At 35.9% G+C, this 19401-nt stretch overlaps 1 protein-coding gene across 9 annotated transcripts in view; it reads right to left on the reverse strand.

Annotated features, from left to right (window-relative positions):
* The window catches only part of STAG2 (stromal antigen 2), a 127583-nt gene that overhangs the window by 33208 nt on the left and 74974 nt on the right, over positions 1–19401 (reverse strand). For all 9 annotated transcript variants that reach the window (XM_043457665.1, XM_043457672.1, XM_043457667.1 and 6 more), the window contains 10 exons: positions 16501–16608; positions 15513–15624; positions 5879–5996; positions 5353–5456; positions 4295–4387; positions 4066–4155; positions 3293–3496; positions 1099–1169; positions 688–775; positions 515–595 (listed from right to left, as the gene is read on the reverse strand). In XM_043457665.1, coding sequence (XP_043313600.1) covers positions 515–595; positions 688–775; positions 1099–1169; positions 3293–3496; positions 4066–4155; positions 4295–4387; positions 5353–5456; positions 5879–5996; positions 15513–15624; positions 16501–16608 — 1069 coding nt within the window. The remainder of the gene's footprint in view (positions 1–514; positions 596–687; positions 776–1098; positions 1170–3292; positions 3497–4065; positions 4156–4294; positions 4388–5352; positions 5457–5878; positions 5997–15512; positions 15625–16500; positions 16609–19401) is intronic.

Raw genomic sequence — 19401 nt, forward strand, 5'->3', positions numbered from 1 at the left:
ACAATTATGGATAAAATGTTGAAAGTTCTATGACCTAGTAGCTGGCATACTGCACTCAACCACAAAATAATTTTTCATGAATTTGGAACATCAGTAGAGAGATCCGAGTATCAATAAGATGATCCCCAAACAATACCAAGGCATAAGATCTAGGGACAGGTAGCTTGTAATAATTAACTTATGGAACTCAATAGTTGTATCTGTATGTTTTGAAGGTTCTTGGTCATGATTTACAAAGTCTATAGTTGTTCATGCATCCAGAACTTTTGAGAATGATGTGGAAATCCATAAATTATGCCACCTACAAATGTGACTTTTTATTTTAAATCCATTCTCTAAACAAATGTTTAATGTTCTTTCACAGAATATATATCAAACTACAAGTAACTATTTTCAAAAGTATACATGCCTAAATAGAAGATAAGCAAAACTTTATTGAAATAATCGGTCTTATGTTTAAGTTTGCTGAAAACTTAGTAATATTTAATAAAGACGCCACTGAACCACCACAAACCTTTGTAGAGCTGCTTTCAGTTATCTTTGCAAGCTGCCAAAGGATTACATAGTGAGTACACTGCAGTGCGTGAATAACAATCTATAAAGGAACAAAAAGAACACAATTAAATTTTAAAAGTCACACATCTTCATTCTCAAAGTGAAATATATAACTTGTAAATAAATAAAAACCTGTTCAGGCATGTCTCCATTTTCAATTCCGGTTTTCAATAGTTTGTAATTACAAGCAAACAAATCCCACTTTGAAAGATCATGGGCACTGTAAAGAAAAGAATTAAGTTATATTAAAAATTTAAGCTTAATCACATCTGTTCTGGACTTGACTGCTAACAGAATACTGTTAAAGTAAAATGTAGTAAACTTCCTAACATGTACCCACAAGAACAAAAAAATGTGTACTTTAAAAAAGTATATTAGTTGAAAATTTTTTTTGTTTCTCATATTTAAAGTATGATTCCAAACACTTTTCCCCCAAAAGCACAAGAAACCCAGCAAAAATTATGACATTATAATCCCAAAACATGTAAGTTGGTTCTGATTTGGTAAGTTTTAAAAAATCAGAAACTTTAAGATTCAACTTACTTATGAAAAGCAGTGATTCGCTTCAATGTTGACAATACCTGATATGCATCATCTTCATCAGGTTCTTCACCCTATAAATGTTAATTATACCATATCAAACATTAATAATTACAGAAGTGAAAAATCTTAAGCTATTACATTTATGTACCACCCTAAAAAGAAAGTATAACATAAAAGATCACAGTAGTATCTTTTTCAACCCATCTCCCAGAATAATGAAAATAAAAACAAAAATAAACAAAGGAGACCTATTTAAAATCAAAAGCTTTTGCCTAGCAAAGGAAACAATAAACAAAACACCACCCACAGACTGGAGAAAATATTTGCAAATAATGTGATCAACAAGGCGTTAGTCTCTAAAATTACAAACAGCTTGTGATGTTTAACATCATCAAAACAAACAACTGAATCAAAAAACAGGCAAAAAAACTAAACAGACATTTCTCCAAAGAAGACATACAGATGGCCAAGAGGCACATGAAAAGATTCTCAACATTGTTAATAATTAAGAGGAATGCAAATCAAAACTATAATGAGGTATCACTTCACCTCAGTCAAAATGGCTGCCATCAAAAAAAATCTATAAACAGTAAAGGCTGGAGAGGGTGTGGAGAGAAGGGAATCTTTGTGGGAACTCTTTGTGGGACGAAACCTGGTATAGCCACTATGGAGAACAGTAAGAAGGTTCCTAAAAAAAACTAAAAGTAGAGCTACCATATGATCCAGCAATCCCACTCCTGGGAAGGTACCCAGAGAAATACACGGTCCAAAAGGATATATGCACCCCAATGTTCGTTGCAGCACTGTTGACAGTAGCCAAGACACAGAAGCAACCTAAATGTCCATCAGACAGAGGAATGGATAAAGAAGATGTGGTACGTATATACAATGGAATATTACTCAGCCATTAAAAAGAGTGAAGTAATGCCATTTACAGCAACATGGATGGACCTAGATATTGTCATGCTGAGTAAAATAAGTCAGAAAGAGAAGGAGAAATGTATGACATCCCTTATGTGCAGAGTCTAAAAAGAAATGATACGAATGAACTTATTAAAAAACAGAAACAGACTAAAAGAACAAACTTATGATTGCCAGGTGGGAGAAGGATGGAGGGAAAGGATAGGTAGGGAGTTTGGGATGGACAGGTACACACTGCTATATTTAAAATGGCTAACTGTATAGGTACTACTGGATAGCATGTGGAACTCTACTCAATGTTATGTGGCAGCATGGATGGGAGGGGTGTTTGGAGGGAGAATGAATAATGTATATGTATGCCTAAGTCTCTTTGTTGTCCACCTAAAACTAACACAACATTGTTCATCAGCTACACTCCAATATAAACCTTTTTTTTTAAAAAAAGAATCATATCCAGCCAAGGGTAGAGCCATTAAAATTTTTAACTAAAAATGTAATCATCATACATCAACATATTACACAAACCTCCAATTAAACAAAACTTAGTAAGCATGAAATGTTACACAGAGAAATAAGAAAGTTTAGGAACTAACTGTTAAACAAAATAACTGGAAATTACAAAAGTCTGTATCATTTTTGCAGAATTTATGGCAAACGTGATGTGGAAAAACCTAAATGCAATAACCTGAGAATCATGAGTTTTTACTTTATGCAAATAAACTAAACTGTTGAGTATATCTTTCCAGAAAAGATAAAAATCACAATAAAAATACAAATGTATTTGAATATCATGCTTAAGCTTCTTTGGAAATAGAACTGAACAATGAAACACCAAAATGAACAGCTGCTGTAATTTATCAAGGCTTTATAATATCAAAGACCATAAATAAATCAACTTCCAAACCATTAAGAAATAACTCAATTTTTGAGGTTACATGGAAACAATCTAGCTCAACTTTTCTGTTCCCTGTTCCCTAACAGCCTCCTGTTCAACTAAAGCCTGGAAACTTCCTGGAAACTTTTCAGATCATTTCTTTAAATTAAAAAAAATAAGGAAAGGTGCTAATTTTGCTTTCACCATCTCTTAAGTTACAGATTCTTGCTACCTCCCTCTCTTGGTGGAGAAAAGACAGAATCACAGAACAGAAAGTCTGAATGTCTTTTCAACATACTACTAAAGACTATCACCAAGACTGTGACTGACCTAGTTATGGAGAGGGTGGGGGGTGGGGCCACAGTGGGGGACAACTGACAAAATACTTGTAATACATACCTCTTGCAGAAAATCTTCAAGAAGCCGGTTAAATTTATCTGCCAACTCATCTATCAGTTGACTTCTTGAAATATCTACTCTGTTGAAAATTGTGAACTCTTCATTACAGAGTGCATGGTAAGTTTTAGAACATGCTTCCAAAACATCTGTATCTGTGTGCTTCTCTACAATATTCCGGATCTGTCGTAATAAGGCATCCAAATGCTGCAAAATCAAAGTTTCTTCATTAAAACTAAGGTATGTATGATGACAGGAATAAAATGACTGTACAACTGGGGTGAAAAGCTTCAAATACAGCACATACATTTTAAGTTTTTCTAGTCAAAGTAAAAAAATGCACTAACCCACCCAAACTTACTTCCCCTACTTCAACAGGAATAATATTACCTATCTCACAGGGCTTTGGTAAGATGTTAATACATAAAAATATACATGTTCCTGGAACATAGTAAATGCATTCAATGAATATTAGCTGTTTCATTTTGCAATTGTTCTTATCCAGTTACCCACCTCCAATCTCCATAAATGGTCAGTGACACAGTAACGTAATGTCTAGGAAGGAGGGTATTGCTATCAACATGAATCAAAGGGAAACCTCATTAGTGCCATTCTCTAAATCCAACTTATCTAAAATATGTAAGGCATACAAGATACAGGCTTTCCTTTATATTAAATGCTATAAAAAATTTCAAAAAATATAAATAAGCAATATGATGGGATGAACTATATTAACAATTTTTCTTCAAGGTTTATTATACACAGAAACACCCTACCTTTTCTAATCGTCCAGTGGTATATATTTCCAAATCAAAGTACTGCGGCAACTGCAACAAGTTAGTCACCTTTTCAGCATCTATAGAGTACTTTGAAATAAAAAAAATCATGTCAAAAACATCACAATAATGGTAAGGAAATATTATGATAAGTAGAAAATTCTGTATGGCATTTCCAAACAAACCCTGTAATTTCTTAACAACACTCTTGATACTGACACAAACTTACCTTAGCTAATAACTGAGGAAGGGCCACAGCAAAAAGTTCAGTGATTTTTGTCCTGTCATCCAACTGGGTCTTCTTCTCCTTTGCTGTAAGCACCTAAGGAAACACAACAAAGTTTCCAAGTATTTATTAGTAAGCCCATTGACACTGTTAGGTGCTCAAGTTAAAATATTAAAAATAAGTAATAAAATGACATTTTAAATGATGGATACAAAAACTTCTACTATAAAACTTGAAATCCAGTAAGTAACAAAGAGAATAGCCTGCACATTGTTTTTTTAAAAATCTTTGAATAGTTCTAGAGACAAAATCAATACCACATTAGACTAACCTACCCTAACTTTGGATGAAAAGAAAAGCAGCTAGGAAATACAGTTCATTAGCTTATATAGTCATGGAAGTGAGTAGGATTTCAGTCAACTGTAAGTTGTGCCATGACCCATGGGTTATGAATTCAATATAATTAACTACTAGTAATTGAAAAAGAACAACAACAACAAAAAGAATTGACTGCATCACATAAGTTGCAATATTTTAACTTATACTGTATAACTGCTTCAGTTATATACAGAAACACATATATAGATGTGTACTAGGTCACAATATAAAGATTATTTTTGTGCATCACAAAGTTTGAAAGCCTGTGAAACTATTGGTCTACAATACATGTGAACTTTGAAATAATGCAATAAAATTTAGTCCCAGGAAACAGATATTTCTCCCATTTTAATGGATGACGATCTTACTTTTATTAACAGAAAGTCAATTTGTAAATAAATCAAAACTGACAAATACATCATTCTAAAATGATGCATAGCAAGCAATCTTTACAAGGACTGACAATCACTGTAGTAAACTAACAAAGTATCTTATAGAAGGAAAGCAGACTTCCCAAACTGCTAATGCTTTAAAATTTACTTCTAACATATTTATAAGCAAAGATCACCGAAAAAACAAAATTTAAGATTCAAAGATTTGATTATATAGCCACAAATAAGAACTATAAAAAAATATTAAAAAAGAGACATATAATTTAGAATACTGAAAATATGGTGGCGTACCCTTTTTCCTGTCCCTCTCCCCACAGGAGGATGACATTCAGCAGCTTGTCTAATGGTACAAAGCATTATTTCAATCAGAGCACTCTCTTGTCTGTCTGTTAGTGCTGGGAAAAAAATAATCAGAAAGAGTTAACCTATTTTTTTCTCTATATGCCATTTATAATCATTACATAACAGTTCTTGTGCTTGTGACAGAATCTGACCTAATGTACTAGGGAAAATCCTATTACTATATCACAAAAAGGACCAGAACAAGTTAAAACTTACTAAACATTATAAATTTGTAAACTACCAGTCCACAATTTGAGAAATGAAAATATGAACAGATGCAAAAAAATAAAATACAATAAAACATAATAAATGTTGACAGGAACTATACCTTTCTAATATTCATGTGTATGAAAACAAAATTACCCAAAGACTTTGAATCAACTATTTTAATGCTAAGAGATAAATAAATGGAATAAGTAAAATCTGTTTTCAAAATTGCCTAGACAACAAAAATACCATAATTAAACATCCTTACCTTCCTCTCCACTAAGTGGCTCCTCCAGCAACAAGCTATTCATACATTCCCAGTCTTTCAGCAGCTCAGTAGCACAGTCCCACATACTATCCACAAGGTATGCTGCATGCTCATGTAACTAAAATTTAAAAAGAACAATGTGCTCTTAGACAAATATCATACTAGCCTTAATCAAAAGAATGGAAGCTTTGTTGGCACCATACACAAACTCAAACAACAATGTTTTTTAATGTCAAGTGGAAGAAAGGAAAGAGAAGAATTGCCTTAGCTTGCTAAGTGTAAGTAAACACTGTTAGGTATTACCATTTCTCACAATAATCATTAATATGAAAATTGTTTTTGAAGAGACTATATGCATGCATTTAGTTATTACCTGACTCAAAACAGTCATCTTGTTTGAAGTCTCCCCACGAAGTGAACGCACTCCCTGGGACCCTTTCCCAAACGGGACTCCAGATGTGCTGTGACACGGGACTTCCCAGCGCTGTTTAAGTCTGAATGTTGGTCAAAACCCAATTTGGTGATGTACTTTCTGCTCTTTCTATTTCTCTTTTCTTTTAATGTTAGTATATTGAAAGTAAGCTGGATAGTTCTTTCATAAATATCTGTATTATTTATTTGTATATAACGAGTGGCTTATTTTGTTAACAAATCCTTTGAACCTGAAACGAAAGTGTAAACTTTCTGCAAAACATTAATTGGCGCTGTGAGCAGGATTTGTGAGACAAAATGCCACTCTTTAAGGAAAAGAGATTAAGGTTGATGAAGTTTTTATTCCCAGATTGGAAGATTCACCTTATTGCTCGTTAGCTAGTGAACGGTATTCACTGAACGGTGTGAGAATTGGAACCTTAAATTTTGTGGCTTGTCCTGATTGAGAAAGGTTAAGAATGTGCCGCGCTAGGTGAGAGGCTGGATGGTCATCTCCCTACCGTAAGGTACATAAATTTAAATAGTCTAATGAGAAGTTAGACATAATTGGAAAAGGAATTACGTGATTTTTGAGGACAACTGTCCATGTTACAATGCCAAACTTATATTTTAGTTAATCAAATCACTATTCAAGTCGGCTCTCCCAGTGTCCCCCACTCCCCTTTCTTTTGCCTTTCTTTGCCCTGTTGCTGCCTTACACCCCTCCATCTGCCTCTGTCTCCTTCTCCATCAGCTAATCCCCTTCTAACTTTTCCAATCTATCAGTGGGGAGAGGGTAAGCCCAACTTCCTCCGCTCCTTCCCCCACTTTAGCAATTATTTTTTTCCTGCCCTGTTCAGAGTCAACTTGAGCACTATTTGGTCAATATTTTAGCTATAAAACTATGGATACAGAAACAAAAGATTGCCAGGAGAAATATCAATAACCTCAGATATGCAGATGACACCACCCTTATGGCAGAAAGCGAAGAACTAAAGAGCCTCTTGATGAAAGTGAAAGAAGAGAGTGAAAAAGTTGGCTTAAAACTCAACATTCAGAAAACCAAGATCATGGCATCTGGTCTCATCACTACAGGGCAAATAGATGGGGAAACAGTGGCAGACTTTATTTTCTTGGGCTCCAAAATCACTGCAGATGGTGACTGCAGCCATGAAATTAAAGACACTTGCTCCTTGGAAGAAAAGTTATGACCAACCTAGACAGCTTATTAAAAAGCAGAGACATTACTTTACCAACAAAGGTCCATCTAGTCAAGGCTATGGTTTTTCCAGTGGTCATGTATGGATGTGAGAGTTGGACTGTGAAGAAAGCTGAGTGCCGAAAAATTGATGCTTTTGAACTGTGGTGTTGGAGAAGACTCTTGAGAGTCCCTTGGACTGCAAGGAGATCCAACCAGTCCATCTTAAAGGAAATCAGGCCTAAATATTCACTGGAAGGACTGATGCTGAAGCTTTAACTCCAATACTTTGGCCACCTGATGTGAAGAACTGACTCATTGGAAAAGACCCTGATGCTGGGAAAGGGGATAAGGGGACAACAGAGGCATCACCGACACAGTGGACATGAGTCTGAGTAAACTCGGGGAGTTGGTGATGGACAGGGAGGCCTGGCGTGCTGCAGTCCATGCGGTCGCAAAGAGTCAGACTCGACCGAACTGAACAGAAAGGCAAGATGACTTTTTGGCACAGGATGGCCATGGTATTCTTTAGACTCTGGAGAAAACTGGTTAAAATGACTTTTTTCCTTTTTTTTTTTTTGGAAACTGCAAAACCAGTTCTTTTTACATATGCAATTAAAAACAGCTAGCTTTTTACAAAGGTCTGCCTAGAAAAAAGCTTGAAGTTAACCTTTGCCTGGGCTTTCCAGATGGTACTAGCAGTAAATAATCTGTCTGCCAATGCAGGATATGCAAGAGACAAGGGTTCAATCACAGGGTTTGGAAGATCCCCTCAAGGGATCCCCTGGGCAGACGAATTTAACTTACAATTGGAGCCCTGGTGGGCTACAGTCCATGGGGTCACAAAGAGTTTGAGAGAACAGAAGCAATTTAGGACAGCACATGTCCTTGAAATACAGAGCCCACTGTGCCTGAGACCTCAGCTTTGGGCAAATGGAAATTTCAAGCCAAGGTTAAAAAAAGAAAAAAAGAAAGACAGAAAAGAGTCAAAGAGACATTTTAAATCTCAAGTGGAAAACTATGAGATCCTGTCTGTCTGTCTGGATTTATCTATGCCTCAGTGTGTATCTTTGTTTTTGGATAATATGAGGTTAATTTGTAAATGAGCTCTAATTCAATTGACTTAAAGAAAAGTAAGCGCTTACAAATCAAACAATTACAAGAGAAATTAACCTAAATGAATTTCAGCTTCACGTGAACTGTGACATATTCAATATTAAATATCTAGTATTAATGCTTGTTTGCTAATCTAATTAAGACATGTCTGAGTCACTGATAAGAGATTGTGAATTTCTTTGCCTTTAAGTGATTTACATTTGTTTTAAAAATCTTTTGTTATTTTGGTAAAGTAAGTAAGCATTCTCTATGAAGATTATAGTACATGTAGATAAAGCTTCTTCTGCTTCTACAAAATTAACCCCTCACTGTCAAACTACTGCTATCCTGATGCCCTTAAAACATGGCAAATAGTCTACTCCTAAATTGGGGAATTTAAAATGGGTAAGCAACAGCTGTAAATCAAACAGTCAGGGCTAAGGGAAATCCAAGACTGCCACTTGGCTTTTCCTGGCTCCCTGACAAACCTCATTTTTATTTGATGGGATAAAGTATTCCCTGGCTGAAGGGTTAATGTTTATATTTCACTGAACATTAAATCCTAGTTTTGTTCCTCACTTCTGAGATAGTTCCTTGTTGTTATATTACTAAAAATTTAATTAAGTTGTTAAAAGGACACTCTAATTTTGTTTCTAAAGCTTATATCAGCAGTCAAGCTTTAGATAAAGATTAAATGCTCCATGATGTACAACCAGGGGATTAACACCTGGATATAATCATTTAACTAAGTCAGATGACCTCGGGTACACTGAGCTATACCTAATGAAAGTTCTTGACTTAAATTCTTGCTTGTGACCTTACTAATAACGGCTAGTTGTATTATTTTCTATGTTGCCTGTTTCACAAAATTGTTGTCTTTTACATTTCCAAGTATGTGACTGAGCCACTGATAAAATAATGATATATATAGTTCCACAGAAGATCAATGATCACAATAATGTAACTCTAGATATGGGAAGAGGCAACAAGAGGGAACATCTTCCTGGATCAAGAGGTTAGCAAGACAGGAATGGTCTGGAGACTTTTGCTATTCACAGGGCCTAGTCCAATGACAGCACAGAGTGGCTTATCAATGGAATCTTCGCCAGACCTGGTATTGAGCCTTTCTAGCACCATGGAACGCAACAGCCATGAAATGCCCCCCAAAGTTTGGTCAAATCTGTGGCGATGAAGGGGCCCTGCCAACTGGAAACTGGCTCTTGCAGACTACCTCTGAAAAGATTAAATCATGGCCACTACAACTGCTGAATTTCAACACCTCTTAAAAGGAATTCAGGATGGATATCAGAAATTAGACACTCAATCTGTGCTCTGGGAAAAACGGACAGAACAGGCCTTCAGATAGTCAGATGTTTTCAGGCAAAGATTTTTTCTTTTTTATGAGCACGAATTCTTGCATCTTCTCATACCTACAGAAACACTGACATCATGGGCCAATGTCTGGTCCTATTTCTCCTGGCTAGCCTTTCTTCTAGGCACCTTGACAGTTCTTCTACTTTTATGCATCTTTAACCCTCTTGTTAAATGTGTTTCCTTGAGAATGCAGCAAATGGATCTCCAAATGGTAATACAAAAATATCACCTGCCCAACACCCAACACAACCTCCCCTGCCCTACTGCTGGCCAATAGAAGCATAAAATCATAGCCTCTTGCAAAGGTGGTTAAATTATCTAGACTTGGATAACTGCACCCATTTACTGACAGAACTATGACAAGGCTACAGAAGGACTGCTGTATGGACCAACTTCTCAAGTTGGAGAACTCTGCTTATTGAAACGCTCCATCAAATACTATAAATAGACTATTCTCACTAAAACCTACAAGATGTTCTACATTGTTACTTACAGAATTAATAAGACTGCTTGTGTTACTTTGCCTTGTTCCTGTTCTTCAGCCTAAACAGTCCTGGGGACTTTTAGGGAAATGAAATGAATAGTCTTGTTTAGGCTTCAGAGACAAAGCAGAGCAGGCCTCTGACCTTGCTTCTAACCTGCCTGGACATCACCCTGACTGGGACTGACTGAGTGACTGCCTGCTGTGAGTGCTAGACTTGCAGCACCATAGATAAGAAAGCCAACCAAGCCCCAGGCTTAGCAGCAGTTTCACAAGACAAAACAAACATCATTAACATAAAACAAGGCTTGCAATTTGGTCACAGACTGATGAAGGTATCAGTTTGCATCCATCCTGGGATTATAAAAGGGAACTCCAAACTGCAATCTTTGAAGTCTCACCCACAGCCTGGGACCCTCTCCCAATGGGGACCCCAGATGTGCTGTGACACAGGACTCTTGAGTCAAAACCAAATTTGGTGATGTACTCTCCAGTCTATTTCTCTTTTCTTTTAATGTTAGTATATTGAAAGTAAGCTAGATAATCTCTAATAAATATCTGTATTATTTATTTGTAAAAAAAAAAAAAGTCATCACTTGGTATCTGAGGGGGACTACTTCCAAGACCACACATAGATTTTCCAAGGATGCTCAAGTTAATGATATAAAGTGAAGTGAAAGTGAAAGTCGCTCAGTCATGTCCGCCTCTCTGCAACCCCATGGACTTTACAGTTCATGGAATTCTCCAGGCCAGAATAGTGGAATGGGTAGCGTTTCCCTTCTCCAGTGGATCTTCCCAACCCAAGGATCAAACCCAGGTCTCTCGCATTGTAGGCGCATCCTTTACCAGCTGAGCCACAAAGGAAGCCCAGTGATGTAAAATGGTAGAGTATTTACACATAACCTACTCTCATCCTTTCATATACTTTAAATCAACTCTAGATAACTTATAATACGTAATACAATGCAAATACTATGTGAATAGTTGAAGTACATGACAAATTTAAGTTTGGTTTTTTCAAACTTCTAGAATTTTTAAAAAAATATTTTCAGTCCACTATTGGTTGAATCCCGTTGGCTGAATCTGCGGATACAGAATGCAGAGATGGGGGGGAGGTGGCAATTGTATTACATAAGTGAACTCCTCTCAGTTATACACTACAAATATATTGTAACATAACGGGAGTGGTAATGATTATGTAAAACATAAAATACATGATTACTTATCAATTCATTGACTTCCCTGGTGGCTCAGATGGTAAAAGCATCTGCCTACAATGAGGGAGACCTGGGTTCAATCCCTGGGTCAGGAAGATCCCCGGAAGAAGGAAATGGCAACCAACTCCAGTACTCTTGCCTGGAAAATCCCATGGACGGAGGAACCTGGTAGGCATGGGGTCGCAAAGAGTTGGACACGACTGAGTGACTTCTCTTTCACTTTTCACTTTATCAATTCACAATATAAGTAAATAATTTCTCTTCAGTGTGTGAAGCTTTAAAGGGCCCTACAATACCAGACCACCTGACCTGCCTCTTGAGAAACCTGTATGCAGGTCAGGAAGCAACAGTTAGAACTGGACATGGAACAACAAACAGACTGGTTCCAAATAGAAAAAGGAGTAGGTCAAGGCTGTATATTGTCACCCTGCTTATTTATCTTATATGCAGAGTACATCATGAGAAATGCTGGGCTGGAAGAAGCACAAGCTGGAATCAAGATTGCCAGGAGAAATATCAATAACCTTACATATGCAGATGACACCACTCTTATGGCAGGAAAGTGAAGAGGAACTAAAAAGCCTCTTGATGAAAGTGAAAGAGAGTGAAAAATCTGGCTTAAAGCTCAACATTCAGAACACTTAAGATCATGGCATCTGGTCCCATCACTTCATGGCAAATAGATGGGCAAACAGTGGAAACAGTGGCAGACTTTATTTTCTTGGGCTCCAAAATCACTGCAGATGGTGACTGCAGCCATGAAATTAAAAGCTTACTCCTTGGAAGGAAAGTTATGACCAACCTAGACAGCATATTAAAAAGCAGAGACATTACTTTGTCAACAAAGGTCCATCTGGTCAAGGCTATGGCTTTTCCAGTGGTCATGTATGGATGTGCGAGTTGGACTGTGAAGAAAGCTGAGCACCGAAGAATTGATGCTTTTGAACTGTGGTGTTGGAGAAGACTCTTGAGAGTCCCTTGGACTGCAAGGAGATCCAACCAGTCCATCCTAAAGGAGATCAGTCCTGGGTGTTCATTGGAAGGACTGATGCTGAAGCTGAAACTCCAATACTTTGGCCACCTCATGTGAACAGCTGACTCATTAGAAAAGACCCCGATGCTGGGAGGGATTGGGGGCAGGAGGAGAAGGGGACGGCAGAGGATGAGATGGCTGGATGGCACCACCAACTCGAAAGACATGAGTTTGAGTAAACTCCAGGAGTTTGAGTTTACTCCAGTTTGAGTAAACTCCCTGTCCTAGTGATGGACAGGGAGGCCTGGTGTGCTGCGATTCATGGGGTCACAAAGAGTCGGACACGACTGAGTGACTTGACTGAACTGAACTGAACAGCTATCCAACTCATTTTAGGAGACAAGCATTACCATGATACCAAAACCCATCAAAGACATTTAAAAACACACAGATACCAACACACTGCATGAACATGGAGAAAACATTCTCCAAAAAATCAGTGAACTGAAACCAACAGTATATAAAAAGGGTAACAGATCACAACTAAATAGAGGTTAGGTTATCCTAGGAATGCAAGGTTGAGTCAACATTCAAAAAACCAATCAATATAATTTACCACATTAATGTAATGAAAGATAAAATAAAAGATAAAGAAAAAGCACTGGACAGAAGTCAACATCCACTCATGATAAAACTTCTCAGCACCCACACACTTATGGACAATCAATCTTTGACAAATGAGAATAGAATATACAATGGAAAAAAGATAGTCTCTTCAGCTAGTGGTGTTGGGAAAGCTGGACAGCCTCAAGTAAACCAAAGAAGCTAGAACACACCCTCTCACCACACACAGAAATAAACTCAAAATGGCTTAAAGACTTAAATATAAGATAGGACAACATAAAACTCCTAGAAGAAAACATTCTCTGACATAAATCATAGCAATGTGTTCTTAGGTCACTCTCTCAAGGCAAAAGAAATAAAAACAAAAACAAACAAATGCAACCTATTCAAACTTATAAGCTTTTGCATAGCAAAGGAAAGCATAAACAAAATGAAAAGATAACCTAATGACTGGGAGAATACATTTGCAAACAATGTGATGGACAAGGGCTTAATTGACAGAATATACAAACAACTCATACAACTCAATATCCAAAAAAAAAAAAAAAAACAAAAAACAATCTAATCAAAAAATGGAAAAAAAAAAAAATGGACATAAGATCTAAACAGACATTTCTCCAAAAACATACAGATGGCCAAAAGGCACAGGAAAAGAAGCTTATCGTTGCTAATTATTTGAGAAATGCAAATCAAAACTATAATGAGGTACCACCTCACACTGGTCAGAATGACCATGTCTACAAATAATAAAAAGCTGAAAAGGATGTGGAGAAAAGGGAACCCTCCTACATTGTTGGTGAAAATGTAAATTGGTGCAGTCAATATAGAGAACAGTATGGAGGTTCCTCAAAAAACTAAAAATAGAGTTGCCATATAATTCAGCAATCCCACTCCTGGGCATATACCCAGAGAAAACTATAATTTGAAAAGATGAATGCACCCCTATGTTCATAGCAGCACTATTTTCAATTGCCAAGATATGGAAACAAATTAAATGTCCATCAACAGATGAATGGAAGCCGTGGTATAGGGACCTCCCTAGCAGTCCAGTTGTTAAGATAATGAAATAATGCCATTTGCAACAACATGGATGGACCCAGAGGTTAGCATACTAAGCAAAGTCAGAAAGAAAAAGACAAATACCATATGGTATCACGTATATGTAGAATCTAAAATATGACACAAACTTATCTACAAAACAAAAACAGACTTACAGACATAGAGAATAGACTTGTGGTTGCCAAGGCAGAGGAAGAGGTGGGGAAGAGAAGAACTTGGTGCTTGGGATTAGCAGATGCAAGCCATTATATATAAGAGGGGTAAAAAAGAAGGTTCTAGTACAGCACAGGGAAGTATATTCAATATCCTTTGATAAACCATAATGAAAAAAATGTGAAAAGTATATATGTGTGTCTGTGTATATAAACTGAGTCACTTTGCTGAATCAATTATGTTTCAACAAAATTTTAAAAAAACTTCTCAGCAAAAGAAGGGGTAGGAGGAAACATCCTCAATATAATAAGCAGCTACACAACACCTGTAACTAAAAACATAATTAATGCTGAAATACTGGATGCTTTTCCCTTAAGATCAGGAACAATCCAAATCTATCCTCTCTCACCATTTCTATTCAACATTCTACTCAATGCCCTAGCCGGTACAATAAGGCTGGGGAAACAAACGGCAAAAATGTAGGAAAGGAAAAAGTAAAATTATCACTACTTGCAAATGACTTGGTTGCATATTATAGAAAATCCTAAGAATTTTAGTAAAAACTTACTTTAAAAGTGAATTTAGCAAAACTGCAGTAAGAGGTCAATATGCAAAACCCAACTGTATTTCTCTATACTAGAAAACAACAACAATCATCATCACAGGTACCAAATATTGGGAACTAACAAAATGCTAGATCTGTGCTAATAGTTTTATATGGGTTATCTCAGTGTTATCTAAGAAATTGTTATCCACACATTTAAAAGGAAAATGGGCTTAAGAAAGGTTAAGTAACTGAATCAAGGTTATATTAACATGAAGTAGAGAAGTCAAATCGGTAATCAGGTCTTTCTAGCTCCAAAATTTATGCTCTTAGCACTACATATAAGTCATATTATTTGAGTATCTTACTAACATAAATTGGTAGAACTCTATGTTATCCATCCAACACTTACTGTGATATTTGGAAGATTTTAAGATTTACATAATTTTAACCCCATCTCCGAACTGTTTTGAACGTAAGTATAAAATGAACAACATCAACTAACCTCACTTTCCAGAAAGAAAAACACCAATGTCTTAACAAGGTTGGCATTTGGACCCTGTCGTCCCCTTCTTTTCATCATTCCATCCTCCTCTGGATCTCGACGACTAAAGAGCCTAAGATCAATGCAAAATACTTTTAAAACAAACAAAAATATTTCTTAATTAAGAAATTTTAAAAACCTGTCTGGATTCCATCTTTAAGCAACTAACAGAGGAATAAATTGGAGCCAGGTAGGTACAGTACTGTCCAACATTATATCCAAGTAACTGCTATAAACCTTTTCCATTTCACACTTGATGGTACTTCTAAATGTTTCTGAATGATTTCTTTTTGAATATCTTACGGCATGTTATGTAATTATTTCTTTTTACAAAAGTAACACAATAACTAACCTATACCATTTATGCACATATATTACAAATATTCTTCTGCTTAAAAATGACATATCTTTTCCTCCTATCCTTCCTGCACAATTATCCCAAAGTCTGAGCTTAGTGGCCTTTTTCTATGGACATCATGGTCATTCTTATAAACAACAAAAAAGTTATCACTGGATAACAATGAATAAAAAATTGTAACATAAATACTTTGTATTATGTACTCTTAATAAACCTGTTACCTCAAATGAGCATTTTAATAAAATCTTACAAAGGTATAGTTTAGTCCATATGTTTCCGTTTTCTTTAAAAGCATTACATGATATCTGCTGAATATTTTCGGTGATCAGATATTCACACCGCTACTACCTAATCTGAAGTGTTAAATAGCAATATAAATGTTAAGAGACTAAAGGATTCTTGTGGTTCTTATATCAAACTGTTATCAAAGTACTTTTATTATATTCAAAAAACTTTAAAATACATAAAAATAGGCTTAAGACCTGTACTGAATAAATTTTTAACAAGTCATATTTATATATATTTTATAACACAGTAAATTACTGCCATTAAAGTGACTTTAGAAAATGAACAATAGAAACGCAGATTTACTTTTTGTACAGAAATTCTCCTGCTGCTACTGCTACTGGCCGATGAGCTGAATAAACCAGATGATAGACATTTTCACAATCTTCTGCAGTAAGAACTTCTTCACTACTCCTGAAAACAAATAAGCAATAGCAGTTTTCAAAACAATGTTGTAATTTTAAGTTTACTGGTACAAAAATTCATACTCATTCACTAAAAAATAGTACATTTTCGCTTTTAAACTTGTGTTTTAAAAAATGGTCATTAAGAAGTTGTTTCAAGCAGAAATCAAGCTTACTTGATTATCATCTATTAGCAAAAGCATCCTCTGACAAAAGAGCTGAGTATTTTGTGAACACCCAAGATCAACAAGTAAGACCTAAAATTAGGGTGAATATTGGGCATAAAGAAATATATACCAAGAGAAATAACTATGTGACAAGTGTGCTAAAGGGAAATGAAGACAAAATAATATAAACTAACATAGAAAATAAAGTAGTGGCATGCTCAGTGTGTGCGTGTGTGCTCAGTCATGTCCGACTCTGGAATCCCATGGGCTGTAGCCCACCAGATTCTTCTGTCCATGGAATTCTCCAGGCAAGAATACTGGAGTGGGTTGCCATTTCCTCCTCCAAGGGATCTTCCCCACCCAGGGATCAAACTGGCGTCTCTTGCCTCTGTCTCCTACATTGGCAGGCAGATTCTTTACCATTTGAGACACTTGGAGCTTAGTTAATAATCAAAGAAAACACTTTGCATGTTATTTCATGGCAATATTAAGGATACAATTTTGCAACATTAAAATATATTAACACCCCAGTTACCTCACAATGATGAAGAATAACACTTCATTCACCATGTACTAAACATCATATAAAACAACGCAAAAGAATTTTTCCAAATAATAAAATTTAAGTGCCAAAGACATTTAATTACAATTTATCATTAAAAAAAAACAACTCACTAAAATATAGTGCTCGTTTTATTGATCTTACTTTAAGAGAAGCAAGTAAACCTAACAAATTTTGGTAAATCAAAGTCATTATTAGGCCCATCAACCACAGAACCCCAGGGTAAACCTTGCTGAGTTTTCCAAACCAAGACCCTGTGTTTGAAGTTCTGGCCTCTGGCACCTCTCTTTCCCCCTAATATGCTTTTAGTCTGCTGTGAGGTAAACAATCTACCCTTTTTTTTTTTTTTTACTATTATATGCAAATTTGGAATCCTAGGACCACCATTGGAAAAAAAAGCCTAAAGATATTAGACAGAGCTCAGAGTCTTTTTGGTTTTCTGCTGTGCACAAGGTTTCCAGAAGTCTGATGTCTAAGGAAATATTACTTCTTTGAGGGAAAAATGAAACCAAAATGTTAAAAGTTTCAAAAGCACTTTACCTCAATGTATAATACTGGATCATTTGTTGAAAAACCATTTTTTGCCATTTTATAACTACACATAAATACACACACATATTGAATCAAATCAAACTACAGCAAATTTGAGGTAGTTCACTAATTTTAACCCATAAGGAATGTTTACGCAAGTTTCAGTTATTAGGTATATACATGGCTGAATCTACAAAAAAGGGTGTCCACACAGTATTACAGAGGAAGAGGGGAGAAGCTATAGCAATTAAGTAGAGTACTACTATTTTCTTATTTAATTCAGGACAGTTTTATAACATATGCATATATAATAATTTATAATTTTTAAACCCAAAGAAAAATGCAATAGTTAAGACTGCTCAAAATCCCCCCAGTTAAGTGATTTCTCAGAAAACATCAGTGTATATAGATCTACCTTGTTTTTTTCTGATTTTTAATTTTTATTTCATATTGGAATATAGTTGATTTACTATGGATGTTACATTAGTTTCAAGTGTGCAGCAACATGATTTAGTTATACATATACACATACTTATTCTTTTTCAGATTCCTTTTCCCATAAAGGTTATTACAGAGTACTGAGCAAAGTTCCCTGTGCTATACAGTAGGTCTATTGATTATCTATTTTATATATAACAGGGTTAATCTCAACCTACCAATTTAAATTAGGAGGTAGAGCTGCTTTCATTTTAATAACTGCACTGTAGTCCATTTCATACAAATGGGGTTGACAACCACACTCCTCACAACGGACTGCTGCATTAAATGAGATAACCCCTATAAGGCGCTTGTATTAGCTGTTATCTTATATATTAATTCTTCCTCTACTGATAATCATCTAGAATATTTCCAATATTCTATTACAAACAGTACTATATCAGAGAATGAGAACATTTTAAATTTTGGATACCACCAAGCTTTTTTCACCAGGGCTTCCCAGGTGGCTCAGATGGTAAAGTGTCTGCCTGCAATGTGGGAGACCCGGATTCAATCCCTGGGTCGGGAAGATCCCTTGGAGAGGAAATGGCAACCCACTCCAGTACTCTTGCCTGGAAAATTCCATGGACGGAGGAGGCTGGTAGGCTACAGTCCCTGGGGTCGCAAAGAGTCGGACACAACTGAGCGACTTCACTTTCACACTTTTCTCCAAAGATGCTATACCAATTTATAGTCCAATCAGTAAAGTTTATGGGTTTGTTTCCGCATAGCCTTATGCAACTAGTGTATTATCAAACACATTAATCTTTGAAAAAAAGTAGGTTAAAAAAAGTCTCATTTTAATATACATGTCTCTAAGTATGACCAAACATCTTTTTGTATGTTTAATTTTTTATTTTCTTTTCTGTCAGTAACATGGTTCCTAACTTTTGACTCTTTTACTACTGGGTTTCTGTTTTTTACTGATTTATTGAAAGTGACTCCTACAGTGCAAATCTTCTGCCCAGTCTGTCATTTGTTTTCTGAGTTTACATTATGGCATATACATATTTGTAGTTTTTTATGTAGTTAAAATACAGTAATTTTTTAATGTCTAGGTTTCATG

This window comes from Cervus canadensis, chromosome X (assembly GCF_019320065.1).
Source record: "Cervus canadensis isolate Bull #8, Minnesota chromosome X, ASM1932006v1, whole genome shotgun sequence".
NCBI classification, from domain to species: Eukaryota; Metazoa; Chordata; class Mammalia; order Artiodactyla; family Cervidae; genus Cervus; species Cervus canadensis.